Raw genomic sequence first — 25,503 nt, forward strand, 5'->3', positions numbered from 1 at the left:
GCACTTTCCTCCTTCTGCTACAATCCATCTGTGGAAAAAATTAGACTTTGGTTTCTATGTCATTTTACTGTCACCACTCACAGGCACTTGATCACTAAGAGAAAGAAAAAAAATGTATATAATAAAAGATAACAACCACAAGAGGAAAATTTACTGCCGAAAAGCAGCAAAGCAGGCAGAAGGCAGGGGGCAAATGCTCACTTTGCTCGCTTTGCAGTGGGGGGAACAGGTGAACAGGCTCCCATCTCCTGATGGGATCTAGTGCCTGACAGCCCAGGCAATAGATGGAGACCAGTTTGGGTCAGGCTGGCCCTGGTGGCTGAAGGGCTGGGGACTGCCTGGCAGGTGCTGATGAGGATTAGGGGACGCTCACATGCTCTGCTGTGCCAGCCCTGCTCCCAGAGGAGAACACCCTCCATGGAGCTGTAGCGAGGGATGTCTCATCGCACCTCACTGGCATGGTATTAGTCATGGCCTTAGACACAACATGCCGTGAAGAACGAAAGAGCTGGTAATAACTGGGATCAGATGGGAGCTTTGCTGCTCGGCTTTCCACATATCACTCATTTGCACTGGCTTTTTTCAGCACAAAACCGAAACAAACACTCATTAAGCACCAGCTGTATAAAGGAGGTTGCAAGAACAGAGCCCTGACCAGCCCACCCTCGTGCTCCTGGCTGCCTACATCCCTTGTTAATGACAGATGGTCACCTCGGGACCAGCCCACCACGGGACGGCTTTCTGACCCCGCAGTTTCTCAGACGCAGCCTGTTCACAGCCCAGCTCCTGCCTCAGCTGATGCACAAGTAAGCAAAGCTTTGCCACGAAGGCTGGCCTGCAGCCTCTGCTATTCGGGCACTCCCACAACAACCCAACCGTGCCAGCTTGTAGTAAGAGCGGTTTCTGGGGCAAACAGCACACCAAACCTGCCTGATCCCTCCTTGCATGGTGTGTAGGCAGCACAGCATCTCCTACCCCCTTCTCCACCCAAAATATGGGCACTTGCAGCTCAACAGCCATCTGAACCAAGCCTCACCGAGGGTATGAGCACAATCAATGCCTGGACAAGGGTGAGCACTGTGCCACGCACACATCACGCCTTGCTGCGCATTCGCAGCAGCGGTGGCCCCCCACCCAGGTCTCAGAGGCAGCAGTATCTACCTGGGGGTGTGGGAGAAATTAGCCGCTTGCAGGGGCTGGTCGGTACCCCTGAGGTGAGCTCAGCCCTGCCTGGGACAGCAGGTTGGAGAGGCAGCCACACCGAGACAGGAGAGGGAGACAGAGACGAGGGAATGGGCTGCTGCATGAAGCTGGTTGGTACCTTTTCTCCTTAATGCGCTCTGGGAACAGGGGGATGGGAGCGTCGCTGTTTCTCCCACAAACAAGGGCCCTGCCACTGCTTTGTTCAGGAAGATTTTCTTTGAAGCAACCCTTTGTGTCACCCTCTCACTCAGCCACGGCAGTGCGCCTGCTTTGTCCTGCCAGCTCAGCCATGGAGTGTTTACAAGCCTCCCTCACCCTTCCAGGCTGTGGTTCAGCTCCATTGACACTGAAGGCAACAGACTCCTCTCTCGGCGTGTGATGAATCAATTACTTCCTCTGACACTCTATTACTATAGCCCTTACATCTCCAGATTGCAGATGAAAAGACAGGCTGAGAAGGGGGACAGGGAAGGGGAGAGGTCTCCTGAGGTCTCCTTCAATTGAGTTGTTGGACATCTGAAGAAATCCCCATCTGCCATATTTAAAGACACAGAGATGTTTTGCTCCTGAACGGCAGAAAAATCAGAAGGTTTTCACAAAAGAAAACCTAAGAAATCAAATGGGTCAAAAAACTTCAACAAGATGCAGTGAACATAGATCAATGGTGAGTCAGTCCCCTCAGCTGATGGAGATCCCAGACCTTGTTCCTGCCCATGATTATCAGCCAAACATCAGCATTACCAAAGGCACAACGTGCGAGCGCCAGGCGTTACACCTTCCCTTTTCACTGCAAAGTAACAATGTAAATGGAACATCACACCAACACTCGCAAAGAGGAAGGAAGCTGAGCACATGCCTCAAACTCTCCTGCTGCTGGCGGGGACGGGGGGGTCCTACTCCTTGGTAGACATCCGTCAACAACCGCAACTCCAAGAGTTCCCTGGAGGTTTCTAGTATGTTAAGCACTTCCCATGCGAACACCCTGCATGCGGCACAGCCTCGGCAGGCACGGGGCTGAGCACGGGGGCTATCCCACTGCCAGCGGGTGAGTGCTGCCTGTCTCAGCAAAGGGGGACCCCACCTCAAAAAACAGGGGTGCGCCCTTCCTCACACTGACCGCAATGTCTTCTGTACCTCTGCAAGAAGTGACATTTGGGGCAGCCAAAGCACACACACAGAGCAGCCGCCCTGCCAGTTTCTGTGCCATTTGTAACAGGACTAAGTCTTTGGCATAGGATTTCTGCTGCCAGAACCCACTGCTTCAGGCTCCGCTTCTAGCAATATATTGAACACTAATATCTCCATGTCTGACCCAGTGCTACTTTAAAACCACCACCATACTACTGGACTGTGATTGCTCAGCAACGCTGTACATAGATCCCAAGAATTCCTTGGGATTCGGGGGGGGGGGGGGAACCCAACAAAACCCCCCAGGTTATTCACTCTTTCTAATGATCTACTGATCTACTCGCTAAGCCAGCATAAGGAAGGCTTTCTATGGTGTGTTTGAACTGATATATCAAAGATGGTTGCTTAAAACATCCTAGCTGTGATTAGTGGACCATGACTGCTATTAACTTACGAGGAATTCCAGGATCACCAGACTGTGGTTTGCAACATATTATTACATTGCCATTCAACGGTGGTGTGCAGCCGCTTGACTTAAAGAAAACGGAGAACTAGTCTCAGACTAAAAACTAACCACCCCCAATTCTTTTGAATAAGCTCTATGCTGAGCTCTGGCCAAAAGCAACCAGAAATTTCTTCTGTTTTCAGTCTGCTCTTTACAGTCTGTTCTTTTTATTTTGCATTCATATTTAATTGCAGAATTCACACCCGGCCAGAAAAGGCTGGGAACGAACCAATCGTCGTCTGCAGCGCTCTGACCTGCTCCTGTGTGATGCTGCTATGCAGCAGCCTTTGGAGGGGAGTGTGCAATGCACTGTTGCTATCTAGACTGGGTTTTATGCCTGCAGACGCCCAGGTCTCCTCTTCTTTATAGGGCGGAGAATTTAAAGTAATTTGCCAAAGCAGGAACAGTAAATCAATAGCAGGGAGGGGGAAGAACCCAAATCTCACAACTCCCAGCCCTGATACTCCCCTGATAGGGGAGTCTGCCACTCCCCTCTCCCCTGTTACAGCCTGACAATAGGGATGATATCCATTAAAAAGGCTGCATGTAGCTAACGCAAACAGTTGCTCATTAAAAGCCTAAACCAGTTCCTGTGGAAATCAAGGTAAAACCTCCCGCTGCCTTTACTGGGCTTTGCATCTGGTCCTTAACAAAAAAAGGGTAATTTTTTTAATATCATTCTGGCACTCTCCTTACATTCACTAAACCTTCTAATTCCCGCATCCAGATAGCAAACCCATGACACGGAAGAGCACTGCTAACCCCGCTGTGCGATGCAAAAAAAGTCACTGAGACTCATATCCCCACAGACATTTAGGCTCCTGAGGCCCACCTGTTTGGGATGAGCCTCTGTGAACGGTGACATCCAGTGAGTTGGAGCACCGTTGTAAAGCCAGCCGAGGGCCTTGGGCTTTTTGCTGAAAGCACGAGCATCTCAACGCTGTGCTTATCATCAGGCCATTTCAGTGGGATTGCTCTACTACTGTCCTATGGCATCTGCGCTAAGTGGGGTCAGCAAAGATGCAAGGGGCTTAGAGCTGGAGCGTGGCTTGCACAGCACACTCACAAAAGGCACAGGTTTCTGACACTTTTAGCTGGATCCTGAACCCAGTTAGTGAGGAGTCACCACAGCCAGCCCTGTGCTCACTCCCTCCCCAGATGCTGCGGGGGACCCAGGGGTCCTGCTCCCTCCCTTGCTGGCCAGAGAGGCTAAGTAAGAAGCGAGTATACCACCACCTCCTCCTCCTGCTTGCTAGCAGGAAGGAGGGGGAGAGGTCTCTGTCTCTAACTCTATTGTTCCCAGTGTCACCAGCTGGCCCTCAATTTGTCATCATGCCAACAGGAAACAAGGTGCAAAACCAGATCTGACTCCTACGCACCGGACGTTGGTGAGCCAGCGGGACAGGAGACCCCAGGAGAGTGCCTTTGGGGCCATCACCTTCTGCAGAGCCTGGACTTGGCCTGCCCCCCCAGGGAGAGGCTCTAGGGCACAGGGAAGCACAGTCGCGGAGCGAGCTAAGCTCTCACAGCTCTGCGGATGGGCAGCAGAGAGACATGAACAACCTTGAGCTGTTAACTCATGTGCTGGTCTAACGCCATCACAGCTAACCCATTCATTGATGTTTCATTTTGGAAAATGACCTGGGCTTGACGGGAATTATGAACCATACAGAGGATGCTGGATGGAGTTAAAAAACACTAGAAGCTCATTTGAAGACAAATTGAGCTGCAGCGTCATGTTACCCAGACTGAATTATTTCCTGTACGTTAGAAATGTTGCTTCTGGCTACCCATGCCACAAATGTATGAGCAAGCAAATGCCTTCCTTAACATCTCATCTTTGACTTCCCCTCTCTGCAAAGTTAAAGCTTCACTCCCCCAGTGTTGCAGGAGATGCAGTCACTTCCCCTTGCATCCTAGCGAAGAACCCCCCCCAAGCCCTGGCATTCGGTAGTGCTCCAAATGTGTGTCTCTTTTCTAAGCATTTTCCCAATCTCAAGATGAACTGCATTGGTTCTAAAATGTTTACTAATAAGCTAATTATGCATACTTTTCAAAGCATTTACTAATTAGCTGTCCATAATTGCTGCCTTGTCTATTCAACCTTCACGGATGGAAGGATGGCTTCTTGCAATATTATGCTCTTATTTGAAGGAGAAGTCAAGAGAGCCAGGCTGAATACTGCAGCCACCTGCTGCCTGCCAGTCTGTGGGCACTGGGGCTGGCTGCAGCTCCCCCCGCTGCCTGAGCAAGGGACTCGGGCCAGTGTCTCTGCTGCTCTCTAGGAAGGATGCAGAGCTGTTTTGTTCCAGTGCCCAGCTTCCTGGAAGCACAGGAGATGGCCATGCTGCCATAAGAGGCCTTCACTGGCTAGCCGAGCCCGCGTGCCTCACCCTGTGGCCCAGGAACACCAGCATATTACTGCCAGTGTCCCCTGGTAGGCAGCGCTCTGTGAGACAGGTGCTGGGAGCGTGGTGTCTTCCCTTGCCAAACCTTGGTCCCCTCTGCCCTTCAGGCTGGGAGCAGGGGCATCTCCTGCCATGCCTGTCCAGTATCCAGCACACACCAGGATGCTGAACTTGGTTCAACTCTTTTGGCACCACCATGGCGCTTATGAGGTCACAGTGACAACTGCATAAATTTCCTCATTACAGTGGCCCCAGTTCCTGTTTCTGGAAACCCCCAGGGCTTGATATGGGAAGCCAAAGTCAGGAGGAAGAGCTTGACTGTGCAGCCCCGGGCTGTCTCCAATTTGCTGGCTCCTGTCTGGTTTTGGAGCCCCAGGCCCCTGTCTCCGGAGACCTTCACCAGCATTTGGCATGTGCCACCAGAGGGGGCTGCGAGCCACAGCAGCGGTCCCCCAAATCCTCCACAGGCAGGGATCCCACTGATCGCAACGCAGTTGCGGCATGTGTCAGAACGGGCTACAGAAAAACCCACTGGCACAGTCTGATTGTCAGTCGGGCTTTTTTTTTTTTTTTTAAATAACATTCCTCTGGTGCAGATGTTATGACTCAGCTGAAAGATCTTCTGCTTGCAGAGGGAGCACGAGCCCATCCGCTGCAGTCTGGAAGGAGTGTGCCTCTGCCGTGTGTGTACAGCAACGTCCCGGCACTCAACGGCAGCTCTGCCCAGCCTAATCCTCCGGCAGATTCAGCCGAGTGCGGCCAGGGATGGCAGAGTCAGTAGCCAATCTTGGGAGGGAGCTTTTAATGGTCCAAAGAAAAGCCCAGCACTGGGAGGGAGGCACAAATGGAAAAGGTGGTTATAAATGCAGTGATTCACACAGAGCTGAGGTTTCTGACTTGGATTTTCCGAGCAAGCAGCACAGACAGAACAGCGAAATGGCAATTCGGAAGGAGCGGGCAGCTTGGCTACATGACTGTGTGAGCCGGGGGGACAGCCACCCCTATTGCACACCTATTGCAAATGGTTCAGGTCTCTCCTGGGATCACAAATAAACCCTGGCATGCACAAGGCTGTGCATGCTACCTCCATGCCAGGCGGGGAGTGGAAACATTTCACCACAGCAGCAGCAGCACGCTCTTTTCCACTGGATGCCACCTCCCTGTTCAGAGAGCAGATACCAATGGCGCAGGGCTGCAGTGCCCGAGCAACAGCTGCGCTTGCAGCACAGAGAGGAAGAAACGGCGAGCAGGCAGGCTATTACAATTATTTCCGAATAGTTTGGCAGGTCTTTTATTGGAGCATCGAACTTCCCTTTTGGCTCTGCTATTACTGCTGTGGCCCCACAGCTGCAAGACAGCGCCAACAATGGCCCGGGTGCCATATTCCCTATCACAGTGTGCCCACCCTCCCGCAACAGGGATCCCTGCTGCGCTGGTGCACAAGAGCCACAACAGCAGGAGAAGGCCAATTTTCTTAACCTGAAGTGCCTTCCCAAGGTAAGGCGCTTCCTCCGAGCACGGATGAAGCACAGAGAGAGAGACAGACAGAGCCCAGGAGTGGGGGGCGGGGGCGGGTGGGCTATGTTCTGAGGCTTCAATTACACCAAATTACTCCTTTCATGAGGGTGGGAGCGGGGGGGGGGGGGGGTGGTGTGTGCAGTTACTTCTTAATGCAGCTGGACACAGCCGAAAAATAAAAGCCCAGATGTGCCTCCAGAAAAACAATAGCAACAATCAGCATGGAGCAGCCCCTGGCTGCCACCTCCAGGCGTCCATCCCTGGCTGATGCTCCCGCCTCCAGGCGGGGAGGGCTGGCTGCAGCCAGCTCTCGCTCCGCGTCTGGGCAGCACCAGGTACACAGGCCCCTTTCCGGCCAGCTGCCCTGCGAGGGGAAATCACTGACCTTTCCGCAGAGGTCCCCAGGGTGCCAGGCACTGTACAAAACACAGGAGGAAACGCCTCCTGTCCCAAAGGGAAATCTAAAGCAGATACAAAGAAGGCCAGAAAGGACACAGTAAGACTAAAAAGACTTTTGCAGATATTTTTGTAGGCCTTCGAATGGGTTTTAGGAATGTAAATGTTATGCTTTATGAGGGAGAAACTTTAGCCTAATAAGGTAAAATGAAATGTTGAAGGAAGACGCAACAGAGGAAGGGGTTACTGTGTTTACCTCTGGCAGCTGGAAGCACAGACCGGCCCTGCTCTGGCTCCGATAGCTGCCAGGTAGAAATACCAGAGTAGGGGGAACCTTGTCTGCCCCGAGACAGAGTGCCACAATGGGGTTCATCAGCCTGTCACCTTTGTGTGAATGTGCTCTATATTAATGATCAGACGTCAAAAGAAGGGCTCTGCCGTGAGACTATATTTCTTTGATGCTGAACTCCTGTTCCTGTTAAGGTTCCCACCTGCAGCTGCAATGAGGCCTTTGTTTCTTCATAAAATACCCTCTGACACTTGGATGAAATTTATTACTAGATGGTCACCTATTAGTACTGCTTAATGCCCAAGCATTACACAGCGTTAATACTTGTCTCCTTCCGGTAGGTCACTTAAAAAAATCTCCCTCCTATCAATTTCTTTCAGGCAGTGTTTATCATGCACTGTTTCATTTGGTTGGTTATGCTTCCTATCAAGCACTGTCCATGAAGTTCTTTCGAACCCACTCCTTTGCAGTGGTGGCTCTGGGGAGCAGGCACCCAAAGTCAGCTTGGCTCTCAGCTCATACCTGTGGCCAGCAGAAGCCCAAGTGCACTGTGGATGAACCCGGTTTCACTTGCACACAGGTGGCAGCTGAGGGGATAGAGGTGCAGGCAAACTTCACTTTCAGGAGAGGTTTGATGTTAATACCTGGTTTCCAGAGAGCAATGTTCCCACAGAAGCTGAACTGAATCAGAGACCCTGACAAACCCTCCACCATTCATGTCCCACATGGGGGACCAAAACCCTCCAACTCAAACCTTTCTGCTTTAACTGAAGTCTCCCTCGCGCACATACACGCAGAAAGGGAAAGGGCGAGACCACGTAGCAGCCACTCAGATCTGCCACAGTAAAGTAGAAAGCAGCAAAGGGACGACATCTCCAGCGCCCAGGCGGCCCCTCCAGCACACACCGCCTGCAGCTCGGGACCAGACTCTGCTCTCTCACAGGCAGCAAAACATGGCAAAAGTTGTCCAAGGTGCTCAGAGCTAAAATTGACAGCTTCCTACACGTGGAGGAAAAGCCAGGTGCCTGTGGGGTTTCTGGCTCTCTGACCGACCTGGCTTTGCTTGACTGAGACCTTGGAGAGGCAGAAGCTGGAGTCCCTCCTGACCAGCTCAACCCCTGCACACAACATTGCCCTGCCCGATACGTATCACATACTCTGCAGACTGCGAATATAGGCCTATAAAGCTTTTATTACTGTGAATTTGGGGCAACTGCATTAGCTAAGAGAAGGCTATACAGTTCAGCCTGTACAAGCAATAATAAAATCTGATAGCAACCATCATTCTCACACACACTGCCGAGGCCTTGTTGTGTTCATCCATGCCCACATTAAGCCCTTCTCTACCTTCTCCCCTCTCTAAACACAGGCCTGATCCTGCAAAGTGCTAAACGCCTTGCACACACAGTGACTTCAGGGAGAGTTCATAGTGCTCGAAGCCTTATTAGCCCAGGCTTTATCTGTAGGGGATGATGAGATCCCCAATGACATCAATCAGCACACCTTCATTAGAGTTAGAGGAGCTACGCCGATTTATGGTAGCTGAGGATCCAGCTCTACACTTCATAACCTTCAGTATATCATCAAACCCATGCTGAATTCTTTGTTCTCCACAGGACTGATTCTACAGCCCCATAAATGCTTCCCCTGTCCCTCTGTCCTTTTTGCAAACAGAGTTCCCCTCTCCATATATAACCCCCTTTTAATCAACAGGACCAGCGTGCCTGGCAAGGCTGCTGTGTCAGGCCCATTTTAGGAGACCCCAAGCTCCTTCACAGCTCAGGCATCCCTGTAGCTGGCTGTGGATTCCAGATTAAACACAGGTTTATACGTCTGCTGGGACCACGTTATTAACTCAGCCTTTTATGGTGCCCTTTGATGCCGTTAATTATTCTTTACTGGCTGTTAATTGTTTTTCCGGACATCTAGTTTCCGAGTCCTTTCTTAGAAGAAAAGAGAAAAAAAAGCAAACAAACAAAACCAAACCCCCAGTTTACCAGACGCAGCAGAATAAGCACTGTGGAGAGTCAGATCCAGCCCAAACAGCTCAGACCCCCAAGCCCCCAGCCTCACATGACCCGAGCCTGGGTCTCCAGCCCTAGGGCTCTCTAGGCCATACCTCTGCCTAGTTACATGCCAGGAAATTGCTCTGCTCTCCCAGCACGGTTTAGAAGGACAGTGAGGCCACTTGGACACTGAGAAAAACAAGCTGCCTTTTAACCAAAGTCAAACTCAGGTTGAAAGCCAGTTAGCTCTTGCTTTCAGGTGATATCAGGCTGAGTTAAGAACCACGAGTTCAATGCAGAGTAGGCTCATCCTCTGTGTCCAAAGCAGCATCTTATAACCACCCAGTCAGTAGAGGCACACTTGCCCCTGAAAGGCAACGAGACGCAGCGCTATGGGGGCTCAGGACAACACTTGTTTTCATGCGCAAGGAAGCATGAGGCCCATACCACTAGGCAAAAGCGGGAAGAGGAGGTGACTGTGTACTAGAAAGGAAGAGGAAGGCTCTTACTTGCAGTCGTGCTTTTCGATTTCAAAGTGAGGGTTGAAGTTGAGGATAATCTTCTGATTGGATTCAGGGGCGTAGATGACCCACTCGCAGTTCTGGTGGGAGGGGTAGTCATTGGGGTACCCCGGGGAGGTGATGTACCCAGCATCCTTGGAGTTCAGGCGGCCCCCACACGGCTGAGCTGCAAAGACACAGAAGGGAACAAGGCATTGAAACGTGTTCTGGGGATCGGCCGCGCACAGCCGGTCCCTCCGGGCCACTGCTAGGGGTGGTCTGATAAAGGCCATTCTCCAGGCCGTTGACATCCGTTTGGTACTCTAATATTTCATATTAATCTCTGGGCAAGGGCAATTATTCTACACAACAAACCTACTCCTTTTCCCCTCCACCTCCTGCCACACATAGATACCACATTTCACACAGACCAGAAAAGAGAAATAAATGCTCTTGCCGAGGCAATTACAGAGCCATAAAGTAAGACAGATTGATATCAGATCATCTGGAGCCGCCTCGTTTTATCCCTTCTCTTGCCTCCTTTGCAAGCTGCTCTGTGGCAGTCTCCCACAGCTGCCTTGAGAGACACCAAAATTTGGACGTGTACGACCCTTGGTTCAGCTGCAGGAGTGCAGAAAGCTTTGCTGGTCCCAAGGAAGGAAACTGAGGCACGGCAGGGCTGATGGCGAGCCCAGCCCCACCCGCATGGCTGGTGGCAGAGCTGAGGACAGGCCTTCATCGCTTGCTGTGCTCTCCCTTCCCCAACCCCACCTGCCCCCACCACCCCATCTCAGCACATTGGCCTCCCACCTCCCAAAACCTTTCAAGCTAACCCAGCTGTTGGAATTGCAGACACGGATAATCAGCAGTGGTGGTTTTGTGGGGCTAGCCCGCAAATGGCTGGCAATGGCTGCATGGTGAGTGGAGGAAGCACTGTCAGCTTTGGGTTAGAACAGGCCCTGGAGGGTGATTTCATCTTCAAAAAACCATTTAATCTCATGAACGCTGCAAATCAAATTTATTATTGCATTACTGGCTGGGAGGAAAATCTGCATCACAGGGTCAATTGATAATGCACTACAAATCCCAACAAAGTCCCTTTCTCCACGGGGCCCCTATCGCATGCCTCTCACTTGCACCCCTCCCCTGCCACCGCCTTGTCCCAGTGCCACAGCCACAGGCTGCCACAGCTGCCCCCAGAAGACAGCACTGCCTCCTCAAATCCAGCAAAACAGGCAAAAAAGAGCAAAATGGGCAAAACCCAGCAAAACCCTAAGCCCCTCCACAAGGCAGGCCAGCAGGAATACAGGGTGATCCCGGTCCCACGTTGCAGAAAGGCAACGACGATGAGCAATCGGGGTACAATCCCTGACGATAAGCAATGGGGTACAACATAGGACTCAAACCCTCGTGGGTTGTCCCCACCGCAAGACTGTCCCCACAGCCTCCCCTCAGTCCCAGAGGGCTCCAGTCCTGCAGGAGGGTGCGGGTGGGCTTTCCCAGGGCCCACATGTGCACACTTTGCGATGGGGCCTGAGGCGCATCCCATGCCCCAAGGGAGCCAAGGCACAGGAGGAGCATCACCCTCAGTGTGGGAGAGCAACCACAGGTACCCCACCCCATCGGCTCTGCGGGCCGAGGGTCTCCAAGGTGCTCCTCACCACCCTGGCCCTGAGGGCTGTTCCTGTCCCTCCCGCAGCAGCACTCACTGCAAAGCCCCGGGACCACCTGGGAGAAGCAAAGCAGTGCAGACTCGTGTGGGCTCAACCCCACGCCGTGGGTCTGGCTCTGTCCCTCTGCCATGGGGTCCGCCAGGCCTCAGGGGTGTCCCCTGCCAGGCTGCCACAAGTCTGTCTGCTCTCAGTGGGGACATCCCAGCCCGCCCCCAAACTGCCCTCTTGCTGGAGCCAATGCGAGCAGCAGGAGCAAGGCAGGACCCCTCAGCGACAATGCTTCCTGGAAAAAAGCACTTTGAATAAACAACCTGCTGCCTGCACACTGTCTGCACACTGCCTACATGCTGCCTGCAGAAAATGCACATGCCCTGTGCGGGAACAAGGGCAACAGGAGGGCCCTTCGTGGGGCAGCACGGCTTCCTTCGCGATGAAAAAAGCACTATCTCAGTTTCCCCCATATTTTTCATGCCCTCTAACACATTCATTCTTCAAAATAACTTTCTTCTCACACACCCAAAGGCATCTCTGCAGCCTTCCCTTTTTTCTTAAAATAGTCCTGTAAGTATCCTGAAGAATACGAGGGGAAAAATCGCAACACTGCTATGGAAGAGCTGAGAATACCAAAAAACATCTGGTTTTGTTCCACAGGAGAGCTTGCTCAACACACAAACATTTACAAACCTACGTTCTTGCACAAATCTCTTCTCTCAGCAAGGCATAGTTGCCCACACACGTGTCTATGTGGGTTTGGGGGGAGAAAGAGAGACATTCACGTGGAAGGAAGAAATTCATGGACTTGTTGACATCAATGTACAAATAGACGTGTAATTCACACTTCACTCATGTACGCACTTTCACACCTTCTCATAAAAATTCACACCTCGTTTGCACACATGTCCACCCCCTCCAGCAAAGAGAAATATTCAAGCTGCAGATTATTTTTCTTGGAAAGGGCAAAGTCTCGAAGCAATGAAAATACAGTCAATCCTTCCACACCTCGTCATCCCCTCCCCGTCTCTCCAGCTTTCACACACATGCTACCCGCTAGGCTGATACCACCAACATCACCCACCACTCAGAAGTTGCTAGCCCCTTACTCACGCCGGATACTATGAATACTCTGTGAGCCGTTGCAACTCAACCAGTTGGAGGGGAACTGCAATGTGAACAGGGGTGTCAGGCTCCAGCTTGCTCCCGCTCTTCCCTGACAAATGAACTCAGGAGTAGAAACCCAGGTTTACCCTGATCTCAAAACCTCTCCCTTGCCCTGCGAGGCCATCGCAGGTCAGCGGGACTGATCCATGGGCTTGATCCTGATTTCAGGTCAGCTTGGTGCTCAAGTTAAACTGCTGGTGCCGGTGAGGACAGCCTGAGTGAGAGGGGCTGGAGCCCAGCTCCCTGCAGCTGTGGTCTCTGCAGCAAAATGGGACAAGCAGGCAAAACCACTGAGCGGACAGGAGCACCAACCACATCCCTCAGGTGTTCAGATACCACCAGGAAAATTTCACCATCTTTCTGCAGCAGGGAAAGCCTTCCACCTGCAGGAAAGCTTATCTATGTCTCTCAGAGGAACAGGTTTTTGTCCTCTCATTCATCCCTCCCTAAGAAGATCCAGAGAAATGAAGGGGGCTACTTCAGTACAGCGCTGCCTTGTCCACGCATGATACCAGGCCACGTGGTGGGCAATAGCATACCAGGGAAACCAGGGCTTCTTAGACTTATCTGAAGAGGCAAAATGACTTTAATATCTTTGTCATTGTTCTGCCGGGCTTTTTCTGTTTTGATTCACTGGTACTTAGCAGATAAATACCTGCTAAAAAAAAAAAAAAAAAAATCTATCACTGTGCCCACTGACGAGCAAAGGGTTTGCCTCAGCAGACATGCCAACCACTGGCTTTCTGTATGAAATCAGGCCTGTTTTGTACACAGTAGGGGGACAAGCTTCTACATAAATTTGTCCTTTCAAACTGATGCATTGAATCCACGCAAAAATAAAGGTGAGTAGCATGGCTACTGCCCAGGCTGTATGCTTTGGAAGCAAGACGTGCTCCACAGCTAATGGGCTCTGGCAGCTTCTGCCAGCCCTGAATTCACTTAATAAAATTAAAATTAAATTCTGAAGTATAAGCCAAGTCTGCCAGGTGCGTGGGACATCCCGTTGCTCAGTAAGCAAAATGCAGGCGTTGAAAGCAAACTGCTGGGTCCCCTGCCAGCCCACATGGCAGAGGGGCCAGTGGAGCACTGTGCCGATAGCGAGGCCACAGGAGAGCAGCCAGGCTCCTCAATGGAGGCTACGGAGGTCGGCACTCCCCAGCAGTGTCAGAGCAGGCCATGTTCAGAATGGGAAATCCCCAGATCCCCTCCTTCATTAAGGCCCACCACATGACTTACATTATCCCAGCAACCCTCTCCTTGCAGGACAACCTCAACAGGTGAACTACACCAGAGGACGACAACCAAGCCATACGGATGGGAAAGGAAGACCTGGAGAAGCTCATGAGGGCAGACTCCTGCAAACACTGCAGTGTACAGCGGGCAACTCCAAAGTTTCCCATGAAGATGGGTATCAGCAGCTGAGCTCCTCACCCTTTGCGAGGGGCAGACCCCTCTTTCCCTGCCCTGACCTGCTGGAGACATCCAGGCTGATGAAGTCTCCCCCTTCCTCCCCTGGGCTGCAACGAGCAATCATCACTGAGGAGACCCAAAAATAACAGCCAGGCCCTGTCAACCTCCACCCACACTTGGGGTTTTTCAGCTCTGCAGCTCATCAGCGCACACTGAAACCTTAGGCTGGGAGAAGAGCGTTCTCCTACTTGAATTTCCTGCCTATTAAACCCCTCTGGATTGCCCTCACCCCAGGAGAGCAGGGCTCACTGTTATTGTTGGACCTTCAACACAGAAACTAAAGCCAACTCTGCCTGTAACAAAAATAATCATCACCAGAGAGGCCCATTTCACAACAAACACACATACTACAGCCTCTCAGAGCTTGTAGCATCCAGCAGAAAACTATCACATGTTTTGATCTGCTGGGTTCAGTTTACTTTGGGGATGTAATTTAGGGCTGCACACAAAATTTAAGGCATTCTTGTTGCCTCAGAGGCAAGCAGCACCATCAGTGTCAGTGCTGCTCAGAAAAAGCAGCCGCCAAGGGCAGCAAAGGAGCAAGGGAGAGAGATCCCAGGAGTCCCACGGCAGAGGGATGCACCGCCTGGCCTCATCACTTATTTCTCTTCCTCGCCTGAGGCCCTCACAGCCCAGCTCTGCACTCTCATCCCACCACCGCAGAAGATTTCTACATCCCAGGATTCAGCGCTGGGCAGAGATTTGCTCTGCCAACCCTCCGACAGCACAGTAAAATATGGGTCCTGGCACGCACGACCTACCGTTCTCAGAGCTGCTGAACTTGGCGCAAGCCCTTGTGCAGCAAACCCTGCATTTCAGTCCCGTTAGAGTCAAACAGCTCTTCAAGAAGAAAAGTTTTTCAAGGTCCACGTGCATCCAAGCGCTTTGCCAAACCCTGGCATGGAGGGGAGAAACAGATCTCTTCTGCCAAGGATTCATTACTGTTAATGTTCATCCTGCCTCATTCACGAGGCTCTGGCCTTGGGGGAGAGTCTGGGCACGGCTAACGTGGCAGGGGCTCTCACCCCAAACTGTACGGCACAACTTTCGCATCAGGCAGGAACACAGATGCGAACCATCGGATTTAAATGGTACAGCTTAGCCATTGGCCAAGGAGAGAGACATAGTGCAGAGGAAGCTAATAAGATTAGATATTTTATCCCCAGTAGCATAGATCATTTTAGCAGAAGTGTGTTTGCTTTGGATTGCGAGATAAAGCTTCAAAAGCTTCCTGAACAAATTAATGGACAAACACACCCAAACAACACAAAGCACTTACACGCACATTTCATCCCAGAGCAGTACCCACATCCCCATCTTGGGATATCACACAATCAGGGAAAGCCCCTGAACATTTAATTGAGGGCCTTTACCAGTTTAACTAAAACGTCACTTAAAAGTAGAGGCATAGCAAAGCAGAATTTAAAGACTGCTTTTGTGATCTGAACTAGGATTTTGTTTGATTCAAAGCGTCTCAAGCCTGTCACGAGACAGGCTCATAAAAACACTGTCTGGGCTTAAGCAAGAAAGGAACGCGCCAATCCATCAGTTGAGGAATGCAGCCGTTTGACCACTTCCTAAAGCAACTGGGGAGAGATGCAATATATTCACTTTATAGCGGTGGACAGTAGTGAGAGGGGAACGCCGGAAAGCTCAGCAAATGGAACATTTTAGCTGTGAGCCTTTGCAAAAAGAGACCATTTAAAATTATTTTTAAATAAGAAGGGAGCGTTGGTGGGAGGAAGAGAGAGAAGGAGATTTGGAGATTTCCAATACCTGCACTTTCTTTGCCATGTTAATCCACAGAAGAATTAAGTAGAAACCTGAAATAGAGACCTACTCAAGCTTCACCGTGGAAAATGAGAGGCCAAATCCTGCATGCTAATCCAGGTAATTTGCTTTGAAATCACTGGAGTTCAGCTGATTTCCACCCCGGTGGTTCTGGATAGCTGCTTTCCAGGGGCTGGCATCGCTTTGTACCACTTGAGTCAGTGGCAACCTTGACCTTTAAATGTTGCCATTTTGGGGTTTTGGCGGTTTCCCCCCACCCCCCCAAACCTTGTATCTTTGATGAGATTTTATATCCTGGTTTTACATGGTGCCACCTCCGCTAACTTTGTTATTTGTCATCTTGTATCACAGGCAAATGCAATTCCAATAGGGCAACTGGCTCAACAGTGTTAGTCTTTATATAGATATGTGTGCACACAATTCTCCCGGCTTGCCTGCGAATGTAATCCGTGGGTCTGGAATTACAACTCCTGGCTACTCCAGCAATCATTCGAGAGAGCGTGTGAGTGCGCATGTGCACGTGCAAGGGAGGGGGATAACTGCATATTGAACTTGCAGGAATCATGCCCGTTTCTCCTGCCTCTGTGTTAGGCTCCCAGGGGTTTGAAGTCTCGTGGAAACACACTGCCGTCTCCCAGGAATAGGTGGCAGCTTCAGGAGACCTTCAAGCTGCAGATCGGGCAGTTTTGGAAGAAACCTCACCAGAACTGCAGGCAGGGAAATGGGGACTTGGGGAAGCTTGAAGGCTCAGAGCAGAGGCAGAAATAAAGCAGAGGCTTCCTGCATGGCAGCCTGCCACCCTACCTATAGGCTACACTAGGAAATAATACGAGGATGAAACAATTTGCTGAGCTACCCCCGTGAATACTATCAGTAACAGGCTGGTTCGTGGGCCATGGAGGAAAAGCAAGAGACATTTCTAATTCCATACATTAAAGAAAGAGCCATACATTCACCTAGGATTCCTCTCTAAACAGCTTCAGTCTTGATGAAAGGTGTTCAATGCCTCTGAAATACTAATTAGTATTGTTATTACGACAATTCCAAGAAGAAAAAAAAAGCCTCTCTTGTCTCTCATCTCCCCCTGCACCCTCGCAGCTCCCTCACACCTTTCGAGCCCATCTGTCAGGGTCCATTCTTCACAAAAACTGAATCCTGGCTTTCCCCACTGGGCAATGGCAGTTTATTCCTGCTTCTTCCCAAAGCGCCTGGCAGAGCCTCTCTGAATCCCGCACCACCCCTGGCTCAGCCCTCCCTCCCAAGGGCCCTGTTGGAGCTGCAGAGCAAAACCTGGTGCCTCGGGAGCAGGCAGCCCCACAGATGGGACAGGACGGGAGGGGAAGCAGATCCTCCAGAGCCACCCGGGGAGAGGTCCTGCCGCAGCTCCCTCCACGCATGCTGCTGAGCGGCAGCGGCTTCAGCCTTTACAATGGCTTGCTCAAATCCAGCTACTGCTGAGCCTCACTACTAGCACCGAAGTTACTACACATCCTGGCGAGTGTCTTAAGCACATTGTTTCCTGCTGAGCACATATTCAGCAGTCAGACCAAAAGAAAGGAAAGCAGGAGCGAGCCTGGGGGTGTGCATGAGGGAGAAAGTTGCCGAGGGGCTCTGGGCGCATGAGGGAGAGCGCAGGGAAGGGAAGGATGCAGGAGTGTGTGTGTGGCAGGCAGCAAGGTGGGGGGGACCAGAGGGGCTCCATGCATAAGAGAAAAGGTAGAGAATTGTGTGCTTGTGAAGAGAGAAGAGAAACCAGGGAGATTGTGTGTATGTGTCTACGTACACAAGGGGTTGGGGTTTTCCTCCCTCCTCTCCCCACAGGCATCCCCTAAAAACCAGAGTCCAAAGGAGCCTTTCAACAAAACGTAAGCAGAGTGAAAGGACAGTGTCCATTTGGCTTCACCATCTTCCTAGGAGGGGCTTAGAGAAAGGCAGGCATTCAAGATCCACACAGACAGCACTTCACAGCTAGGGGTGACCCACCAGAACAGCTGGGGCAGCTGTCTTGCCTTTGTCGCAAACGCACAGGGAAGAAATCAGGGCAGGTTTCAAAGACCTGGAGCCCAGCACTTCATCTCTGGGGCCCATTTTCTTTGACTCATCAGGTATGAAGAGAGGGGCAGAAGCATTCAGACAGAAAGTCTCTGCAGCCATCCATCCCTGCAAGTAATACTTCGGGCTATTCTGCATGCCGAGTCACTGCTTGTACCCCTTTCCCCAACCTGTTTGGGAAGAGGCTGCCTCACCAAGGCTTCGGTCAGGACCCCAGCCCCCCAGCGTTACCCTAGATGTCCTCCCCCATGCGATCCACAGGCACTGCTTGGCACATAGAAAGGGTTACAGATCTGAGTTGTGATTTCGAGTGTTTGGCCCTGTGCCTGCCGACCTCGTGCTGACAAACATCTCCTCCGTGTCTGCGCTTGTGTCTTTTCACTGCACAGGCATCAAGCCTGGCTCAGGATCCGGCCTTCTGAGATTGCGATTTGGCTCAGGCAGGGAGAAGGCTGACCCTTTGATTCCGAGTATGATTAAAACCATGCTACTGTAGCGCTAAGCCGTGTGCAACACTGCTAGCAACAGCCCTGATTTATGTTGTTGCTAGTATTGCGGTTTCCACCAGGGTGTAGACAGGGATTTCGAAAATAGCCCAGCTACCTCTTTGTCTGTGTGTGTATTATAATTAGAAATGTGTCAAAGGGCTGTTACAGAGTGAGGGTAGAGCTGGAAACATTCCCACCCTGCTTCTGCCCCCATCTCTGTGCTGACACCGTCAGCCCCCGCTTGGGTGTGTGCAGACACATCAGCTCTCCACACTTCCCGGATTAGACAACTGTATTCCCGAGACCCCATGGGGACACAGTGATGGTGACTTCACCGCACAATGGAGAACAAGTTTAGCAGCTTCCAGTTTGCTCTCAGGCTGCTGCAATCTGCCCCTACCATCGTGGCTAAATGCCGACTTTTTCTATTTCGATTTCAGATAGGATCACGGGCCTCAGATATAGACGATTTATTTTCCTAGCACAGCTGGTCTGTCAGAGGTCATATAATTTGGCAGCAATCCCAGTGCTTAAAAATTAATTTTTCCTTATTAATACAACTGGGGGTCCCACAGGATAGGATCCCAGCCTTATCTGAACCTGACAGCTTCCTAAACCCCATGAAGGATGCTTTCTCCTCTCAGGCTATCTATCTGTGATACAAGGCCACCATGTCCTGGAGTCCGGCTGCACTGGAGGCTTCTGCTAGGAAACCAACCCACCCGCCTGCCCAGAGCGGCACGCTGCTGGGACGGGGAGCACTGCCTTCTCTGGCCCAGCAAAAAGGGGTTGCTTTCTCGTCTTAACCTTCTAAGCCATGCATGAGGTACCAAACACAGAGTAAATACTGGGAAGGGGGCTGGGGGGGAGAAGGAGCAGGGCAGGGAGATGGGAAGCACCTCCGTAGAGCCCCCTGGGACCAGTATGCCTGCCTGTCACTCCAGACACCACACACCATGATTTTTCTGCGGCAGGAAAGTTAGGAAAACAAAATGCAGCATCCTAACCTGGGTCAAAGCCCCCCACTGAGCTTGTATCAGTCGTTTTCAGTGATGCTCCTGACAACTGTCTGATTCCTAGGCTAAAAAAGCTTTTGTTCCCAGTAAGAGCTGAGTTAACAGCACAATGGGCAAAAGGCATTACACTCAACGCTTTCGTGGGTGTGGGTGTGCATCTTTGTACGTGTGCGGCCGTGTGCCGCTTGGCAGCAATTTGTTTTGGTCCCCCTCCCCACTTGGCCACATCTCCTAAGTCATTACTAAAAATACTAGCTTTTAAGCAAACTATTTGGAAGGCTTCAAGAGTGAGCTTTGCTCGGAGGTGCATAAACATTGTCTGAAGGGCTCAGTACTTGGGTCACTCAAATCTGTTACTTTCTTACTTGATTGCTTTTTACGGGAAGATGAAAAGCACACAGTCATCCAGCCTTCAGATTTATCTTCCAGGGTCTCCCACCCACTCCCCTCCATGGTTATCTCCGAGTTTGCTTGGCTACATACAAATTGGCAGCTGCACTGTTTATCTCTTACTGTAGAAATATTGCACGAGGGTTTTTTCCATGTGGATTATCATATTATTGTCTATTAAAAACATCTCCCCTCTCTACTAACCTCCCTTAGGGAACCTTAAGAGGGACTTTCATAATGGGGGAAGGCTTTCAGATACACCAGACTGAAACATAAATCCATCTGCCTCTGGCATGTTTTTCTTACTAGGCTGGCTAATTTACTGGAGCTGAGCACAGCCTGATCGAGGTTCGCGTCCTGTTACCCCATACCTTTGCTCACTGGGCTAGCAATAAAGTCATTTGACTGGGTCTGCAGCACCACAACAACGTCTCTGCAAACAGCCGCTGCTGTCAGCTGCAGGGGGACAACTTCGTCGCTGGCTCCAACACCATGTGATGCTCTGCTTAGCCGGGAAAACCACCCGTTCAAATAAACATTTCTTACAGCGACTGAATGGCCTCAGAGACACGGTTGGCTCATAAACCCCTTCCCAGTTAGAACTCCTGATCCCGAGCCCACTCAAGGATAGAAGGAGGTGCGCTCACAGACACAGGCACCACACACCCAGGCTCACCAGCCACAGGGATCGCAGCCAGGCTGGCCAGTGCACCCTCAGGAGCGAGCCTCAGGTTACAGCCCGATCAGCCTCAGCACGATACCCACTCCAGGAGAGCAGACACTGCCTCTGCAACAGGGACCATATGAAAAGACTGTTGCGCTCAGCAGGGCCTCCCAGGACTTTGCCCTTTCTCTTCACCCCATCGAGTGTCTATTGATTTGTCTTCCTATTTGAACAAAAGATGGGATTTTTTTTTTCTTTCCTTTATAACCATAAGGAAGGAGGCGATGCCAACCGGCAACTGAATGTACACGGAGCGTGTTTGCCGGGAACGTCTGTGCTTCGCTGCTGCAAAAAAGAGAGACTTTCTCAGGCAGCACTCTCTCACTTTCCTTTCCAAGGGGGAGGGGGTGGCCATGCCGCTTCGGGGCCGGGGAAGGCAGAGGGGCACGGGGAAAGGCAGGGACCGACGCACGCACATCGCGCCTTGCCACCTAACGCTGCCTGGGTCAGACCGCGGCTCAGGACCCCGCGTCCCCGCGGGCTGTGCGAGGCATGTCCTGAGGCTCCGGCTAACGGGAAAGGAAACCCACAGCTCAGCAGCTGCTGGCTTGGCAACACCGTCCTGCCAGGCAGCTCCTGGGCCGCTGACCGCAGAAGGAGCCCCAAGAGAGCGGTGGACGGCTGGGTGAGGCATATCCTTTTCCTCCAGCGGCTGCTCCAGGTGGAGACCCTGCTGCACCCATTGGCCAGACGCAAAGCCAGTGGCTGGGGAGCACAGGGCCCAGCCTCAGCCCGCCCTTGCCCCTCTCCTGTCCCCAAGCCGAAGCAACGCAAGCGCCGGGGCTTCATCCCAGCGCCTCCTGACAGCCCAGCCTAGCTCTTAAGCGAAGACCGGAAAAACACACTCGCGCCCCAAAACCTGCCACGAGCCCGCCAGGTCCCGGGACACCCCGGCGTTTGCAAAGTAAGTGCGGGTCCCGCACGTACCGCGGGCAGGCTTTCCCGGGGGGCTGCCCGGAGGGTGCCTCCAACGGGCGGGTGCCGCCACCGCCGTTAAGCTTTGCCTGCTCCCAGCGCCGCCCTGCACGGCTCCCGGCTGCCTGCCAGATGATTTTAATTTCTCACCTAAAGTTTCCCGAGGCTGCAACCGGGCACGGAGCCGCGGGCATCCGGATGCGGGTGTCCGGGATGCGGCTGGTCACTACGGCTTCCCCTCCCTTCCCCGTGCCCCCCCTCCCCCCCCAAAAAAAAAACAAACCCAGCACGCAACTTTCCAGTGCGGCTCCGTTCCCTCGCCCCTTCACGCCGGGCGATGGGAGCTGCGCGGCTACACCCGCTGCGCGCCTTGCCGGGGGGGCTGCGCCATCCCCGCCCCACCACGCGCACGAACAACCCCCCCCCCCCCAACCCCGTACTGCGAAAGCTGCGCGGCGCCGCCGACCCCTCGTTTATTCCCTATGCGATGCCCCAGGCCGGGCAAAGCCTCTGTGCGTGCGCCCGGGACCGCGCGCGGGCATCCGAAAGTTGGGCGGGCGGGGAGGGCTCCCTCGCCCACGCGCGGCCGGGGGCATCCCCCGCCCCGGGGGGCGCCTTTACCTGTCTCCGCCGTGCCTCCGGAGCCGGGCAAGCACAGCCCTAGAAATCCCCACGCGAGAAGAAACGTATCCATCCTTCGGAAGAAATTAGAAAAAACCCCACCAACACCCCAGGCTGCGGGGCCGGGCTTCGCCTCCCTGCCCCGGGCGCGCCGCGCCGCGCCCCGCGTGGGCGCCCCACTCGCAAGCGGCTCCGGCGGGGCTTAGCGCGGGGGGGGGGGGGGGGGGGGGGGCGGCGGCCTCCCCCGGGCCGGCGCTGCGGGGCGGGCGGTGCCGGCGGAACGCCTCTCCCCTAGGGCGACCCGCGGGGCCGGCGCCTCGGCATCCCCCGGGGCGCGGCGGCTGCGGTGCGGGCTGGGGCGCCGTCTGCGCCTCCTCTCCCTCCCCGCCGGCGCCTCGCAGCCTTTTCAGGCAGGGCGGCATGTGGCTGTCAGCGCCGAGCGGCGGCGCCGCCCCCCGCGCCCCCCCGCCCGCCCGCGCCCCGCCCCCTCGGGGCGCCCGTGCCCCGCCCCGCGCCCCGCCCCGCCCTGCCCTGCCGGGCCCCGCCCCGCCCCGCCCCGCCCGCAGCCGCGGGGAAACGCGGCGGCTCCCGCAGCGCCGGGGGGGGGACGGACACGCGCGGAGCGGCTCCGCGGTGCGCGGGGCCGGGCACATCCGCGGCTGTGCCGCGGCCCGGGTGCCGGCCGGCCCCTTCCCCGAGCGCTCACGGCCTCGCAGCGCGGGCGGGAATCAAAAATCCCCATTGAAATAATTGCTGCGCGAAGGGAGACACCCAGAAATTGTCGGATGGGGGAGCATCAGGACAAGGATTGTCCCTGCTCGTGGGCTTCCGCCGCTGCCGGCCGAGACCCAGAGCCGCCGTGCCTCGGCCGGAGCCGCCGCGCCGTAGCGGGAAGCGGGGAGCACGCGCTCCCTCGCTGCCGACACCCACGTTGCGGTGTAAAGGCCGCTGCAAGGGACAAATGCCAAACCTCTCCGGGACCGCACCAGGGTTGGCTTCCACGCTCCCAACCAGTTTTCTCCAAGATGCTCTTTAAAAAGACAAGCCGAGAGCAGCGTTCACATAGTCACCTTAAGAGTGCTCTGAAAGTTTGTTCGCCTTTGCCCCTGAGGAGGTGAGGGGTCCCTGCCGGGGTTGGAACCGCCGGGACCTTGCATTTACTTGCCACTTAAGTTCACAGACTACAACAGGCTTAAAAGCCGGTACCTGGCAAACAGGGGCTAACTCACACCTCCATTCTGTTTGAGAGGTGAAATTTCAAAGCACACAAGTGAAATGAGCCCTAAAACCCCGCACCAAAAAGCTACTTAAAACCAAATTCTTTATGTTGTCGATCAGTCCCTAGATTATAGATTCCAACTTCCAAATTTACAGTAGACAACAGGATTAAAACTACGTTACCACAGTTTTTTTAAGTTGGTAATTAGTGAAGAGATACTGGCATGTGGCAGAAGTGAGATACATCATTGTGTGGGTGAGAGGCAAAGTACTAACGTTTCACTGGTATTCGTTTAGGGTGATGAGACTAATTATTTTGTACTCTGCTGTCTATCAGTTACGGGTAGCATCACCAGCTCACGTCAGTGAAATCACGATGCCAACCTGCTTGAGCACATTCACACAACACGAACGCACCGAGTTCCTCCGAGGCCAGTGGAAGTTCATTGACAGCAACAGATTTGGCCTGACAGATAGATCTGATATTTCAGCCGTTGCCCTGAGGGCTGTAGCATCCCTCTTCCTTCTGTGTGTTTTGATACCTGATTTTGCATCTTCTGTGGCTCAAATGTGCTCCAACACCTGTTGAAGTCAAGGCAAAGCCAGTGGCAACTGAGTCTACTGCCTTATTTATTGTATTTTGATGTGGAATTATGCAACTATTATTTACTACTTGCTTATAGTTAGAATACTATCAAGCTAGCAAAGTGTGATTTTTTGTGTGTATAAATAGCCCTCGCAAACCATAACACAGATATTGGAGCGTAATATAAACCCGGAGCATGAATCATTCCTCTCTTGAGAAGTGCATGGAAAAGGAAGAGGTTACCAAGCCCTAATCAGAGATGGCCCCATCTCACACACCACACAGCACAGGGGCAATTTTCCTCCCTGTTTCCAGGGGCAGCTGCTGCTGCTGTGGGCGTTGCTCCTTGCTCCAAGCAAGGCTGGACCTCATGAGCTCTCCATGCCAGGGAAGTCCCGCTTCTGCCAAAGGGCTCAGGGCTCTGCTCTCCGTTCAGATTTAAAACCCACGAGTAAGCACTCGCCAAACCCATCGGGAACTGCAGCATTTTTCCATATCTGTATGTCAGAAACATCCACAAAACCTCACTGAAAATGAGACAATATGTAATTTAATGGTACTGTAAGATTTAACGTACCATCTGCATTAAATTTGGTTGAAGGAATTTTGCAGCCCAAGCGTTAGTCAGAGCTATGATGCAGTGAAATTTCCCCCATCTCTCTCCACCCCTCCAGCAGAAAGCCTTTGCTTCCTCAAACACTGCCTAGTTCCCTGCTGCTGACCCGAGGGCCTGTGTACCTAGGGTTTTCCCTGGTACTTTTCAGCTCTGCTCTTCTCTTCCCTCTAATTGCAGCTTCTTTTCAACATTGATCATACAACCTCATTTATTTTCAATCACAGCTTCCTCTTTCTAAATGATTCCTTCTCAGCCCATGAACTGACCATCAGGAGGTGTCTGTAAAGCAGGAAACCCCCTAGCTTTTCCTTAGAGCCTTTCTCAATCCTGATTTAAAAGAAAACACAATTAAAACCAAGGCGTCATGTATTCCTGTAACCTTCTCTGGGCTCCAGAGTAGCTGGACAAACAGGGTCTCTCCCCCAGTTTTATGTCAAAACACACTATTTCCAATGCAGAACTTGACAGCCTTCCAGAGAAAACAACACAGCAGGACTGAAACAGTGTTAGGAATGAGAGTGGGGAAAAATGATACCCGGCCTAGATAAAACCATAAGTATTGTCAGTCAGCAGGAGAGCAGGCACTCAAACGTTTTTGGCAGGATACCCGAGGAGCGGGAGCGTGGGGCATGGGGGCAGACGGCATGGGTTGTCTCCCCAACTCCTTGCGGGAGCGCAAACTTGTCGCTGCAGTTTTCCTCCTCCAGACAGCGCTTTGAGATCCTCAGCTAAAAAGCTCTAAGTGCATCATATAAAATGTTTTTATTAGTCTATCAGGTGCATGATTATGAGATCTCATTTTACAGCCACAAATAGCCAATAATTACCTTAG

General features: G+C 52.6%; 1 protein-coding gene across 6 annotated transcripts in view; it reads right to left on the reverse strand.

The window, feature by feature from the left end:
• The window catches only part of NRP2 (neuropilin 2), an 89,914-nt gene extending 67,526 nt beyond the window's left edge, over positions 1 to 22,388 (reverse strand). For all 6 annotated transcript variants that reach the window (XM_076342433.1, XM_076342431.1, XM_076342432.1 and 3 more), the window contains exons 1-2: positions 22,252 to 22,388; positions 9,963 to 10,140 (exon numbers count right to left, since the gene is read on the reverse strand). In XM_076342433.1, coding sequence (XP_076198548.1) covers positions 9,963 to 10,140; positions 22,252 to 22,324 — 251 coding nt within the window. In that variant the 5' untranslated portion in view covers positions 22,325 to 22,388. The remainder of the gene's footprint in view (positions 1 to 9,962; positions 10,141 to 22,251) is intronic.
• Between the last annotated feature and the right edge of the window lie 3,115 nt (positions 22,389 to 25,503).

Source organism: Aptenodytes patagonicus, chromosome 6 (assembly GCF_965638725.1).
Source record: "Aptenodytes patagonicus chromosome 6, bAptPat1.pri.cur, whole genome shotgun sequence".
In the NCBI taxonomy this organism is placed as follows: Eukaryota; Metazoa; Chordata; class Aves; order Sphenisciformes; family Spheniscidae; genus Aptenodytes; species Aptenodytes patagonicus.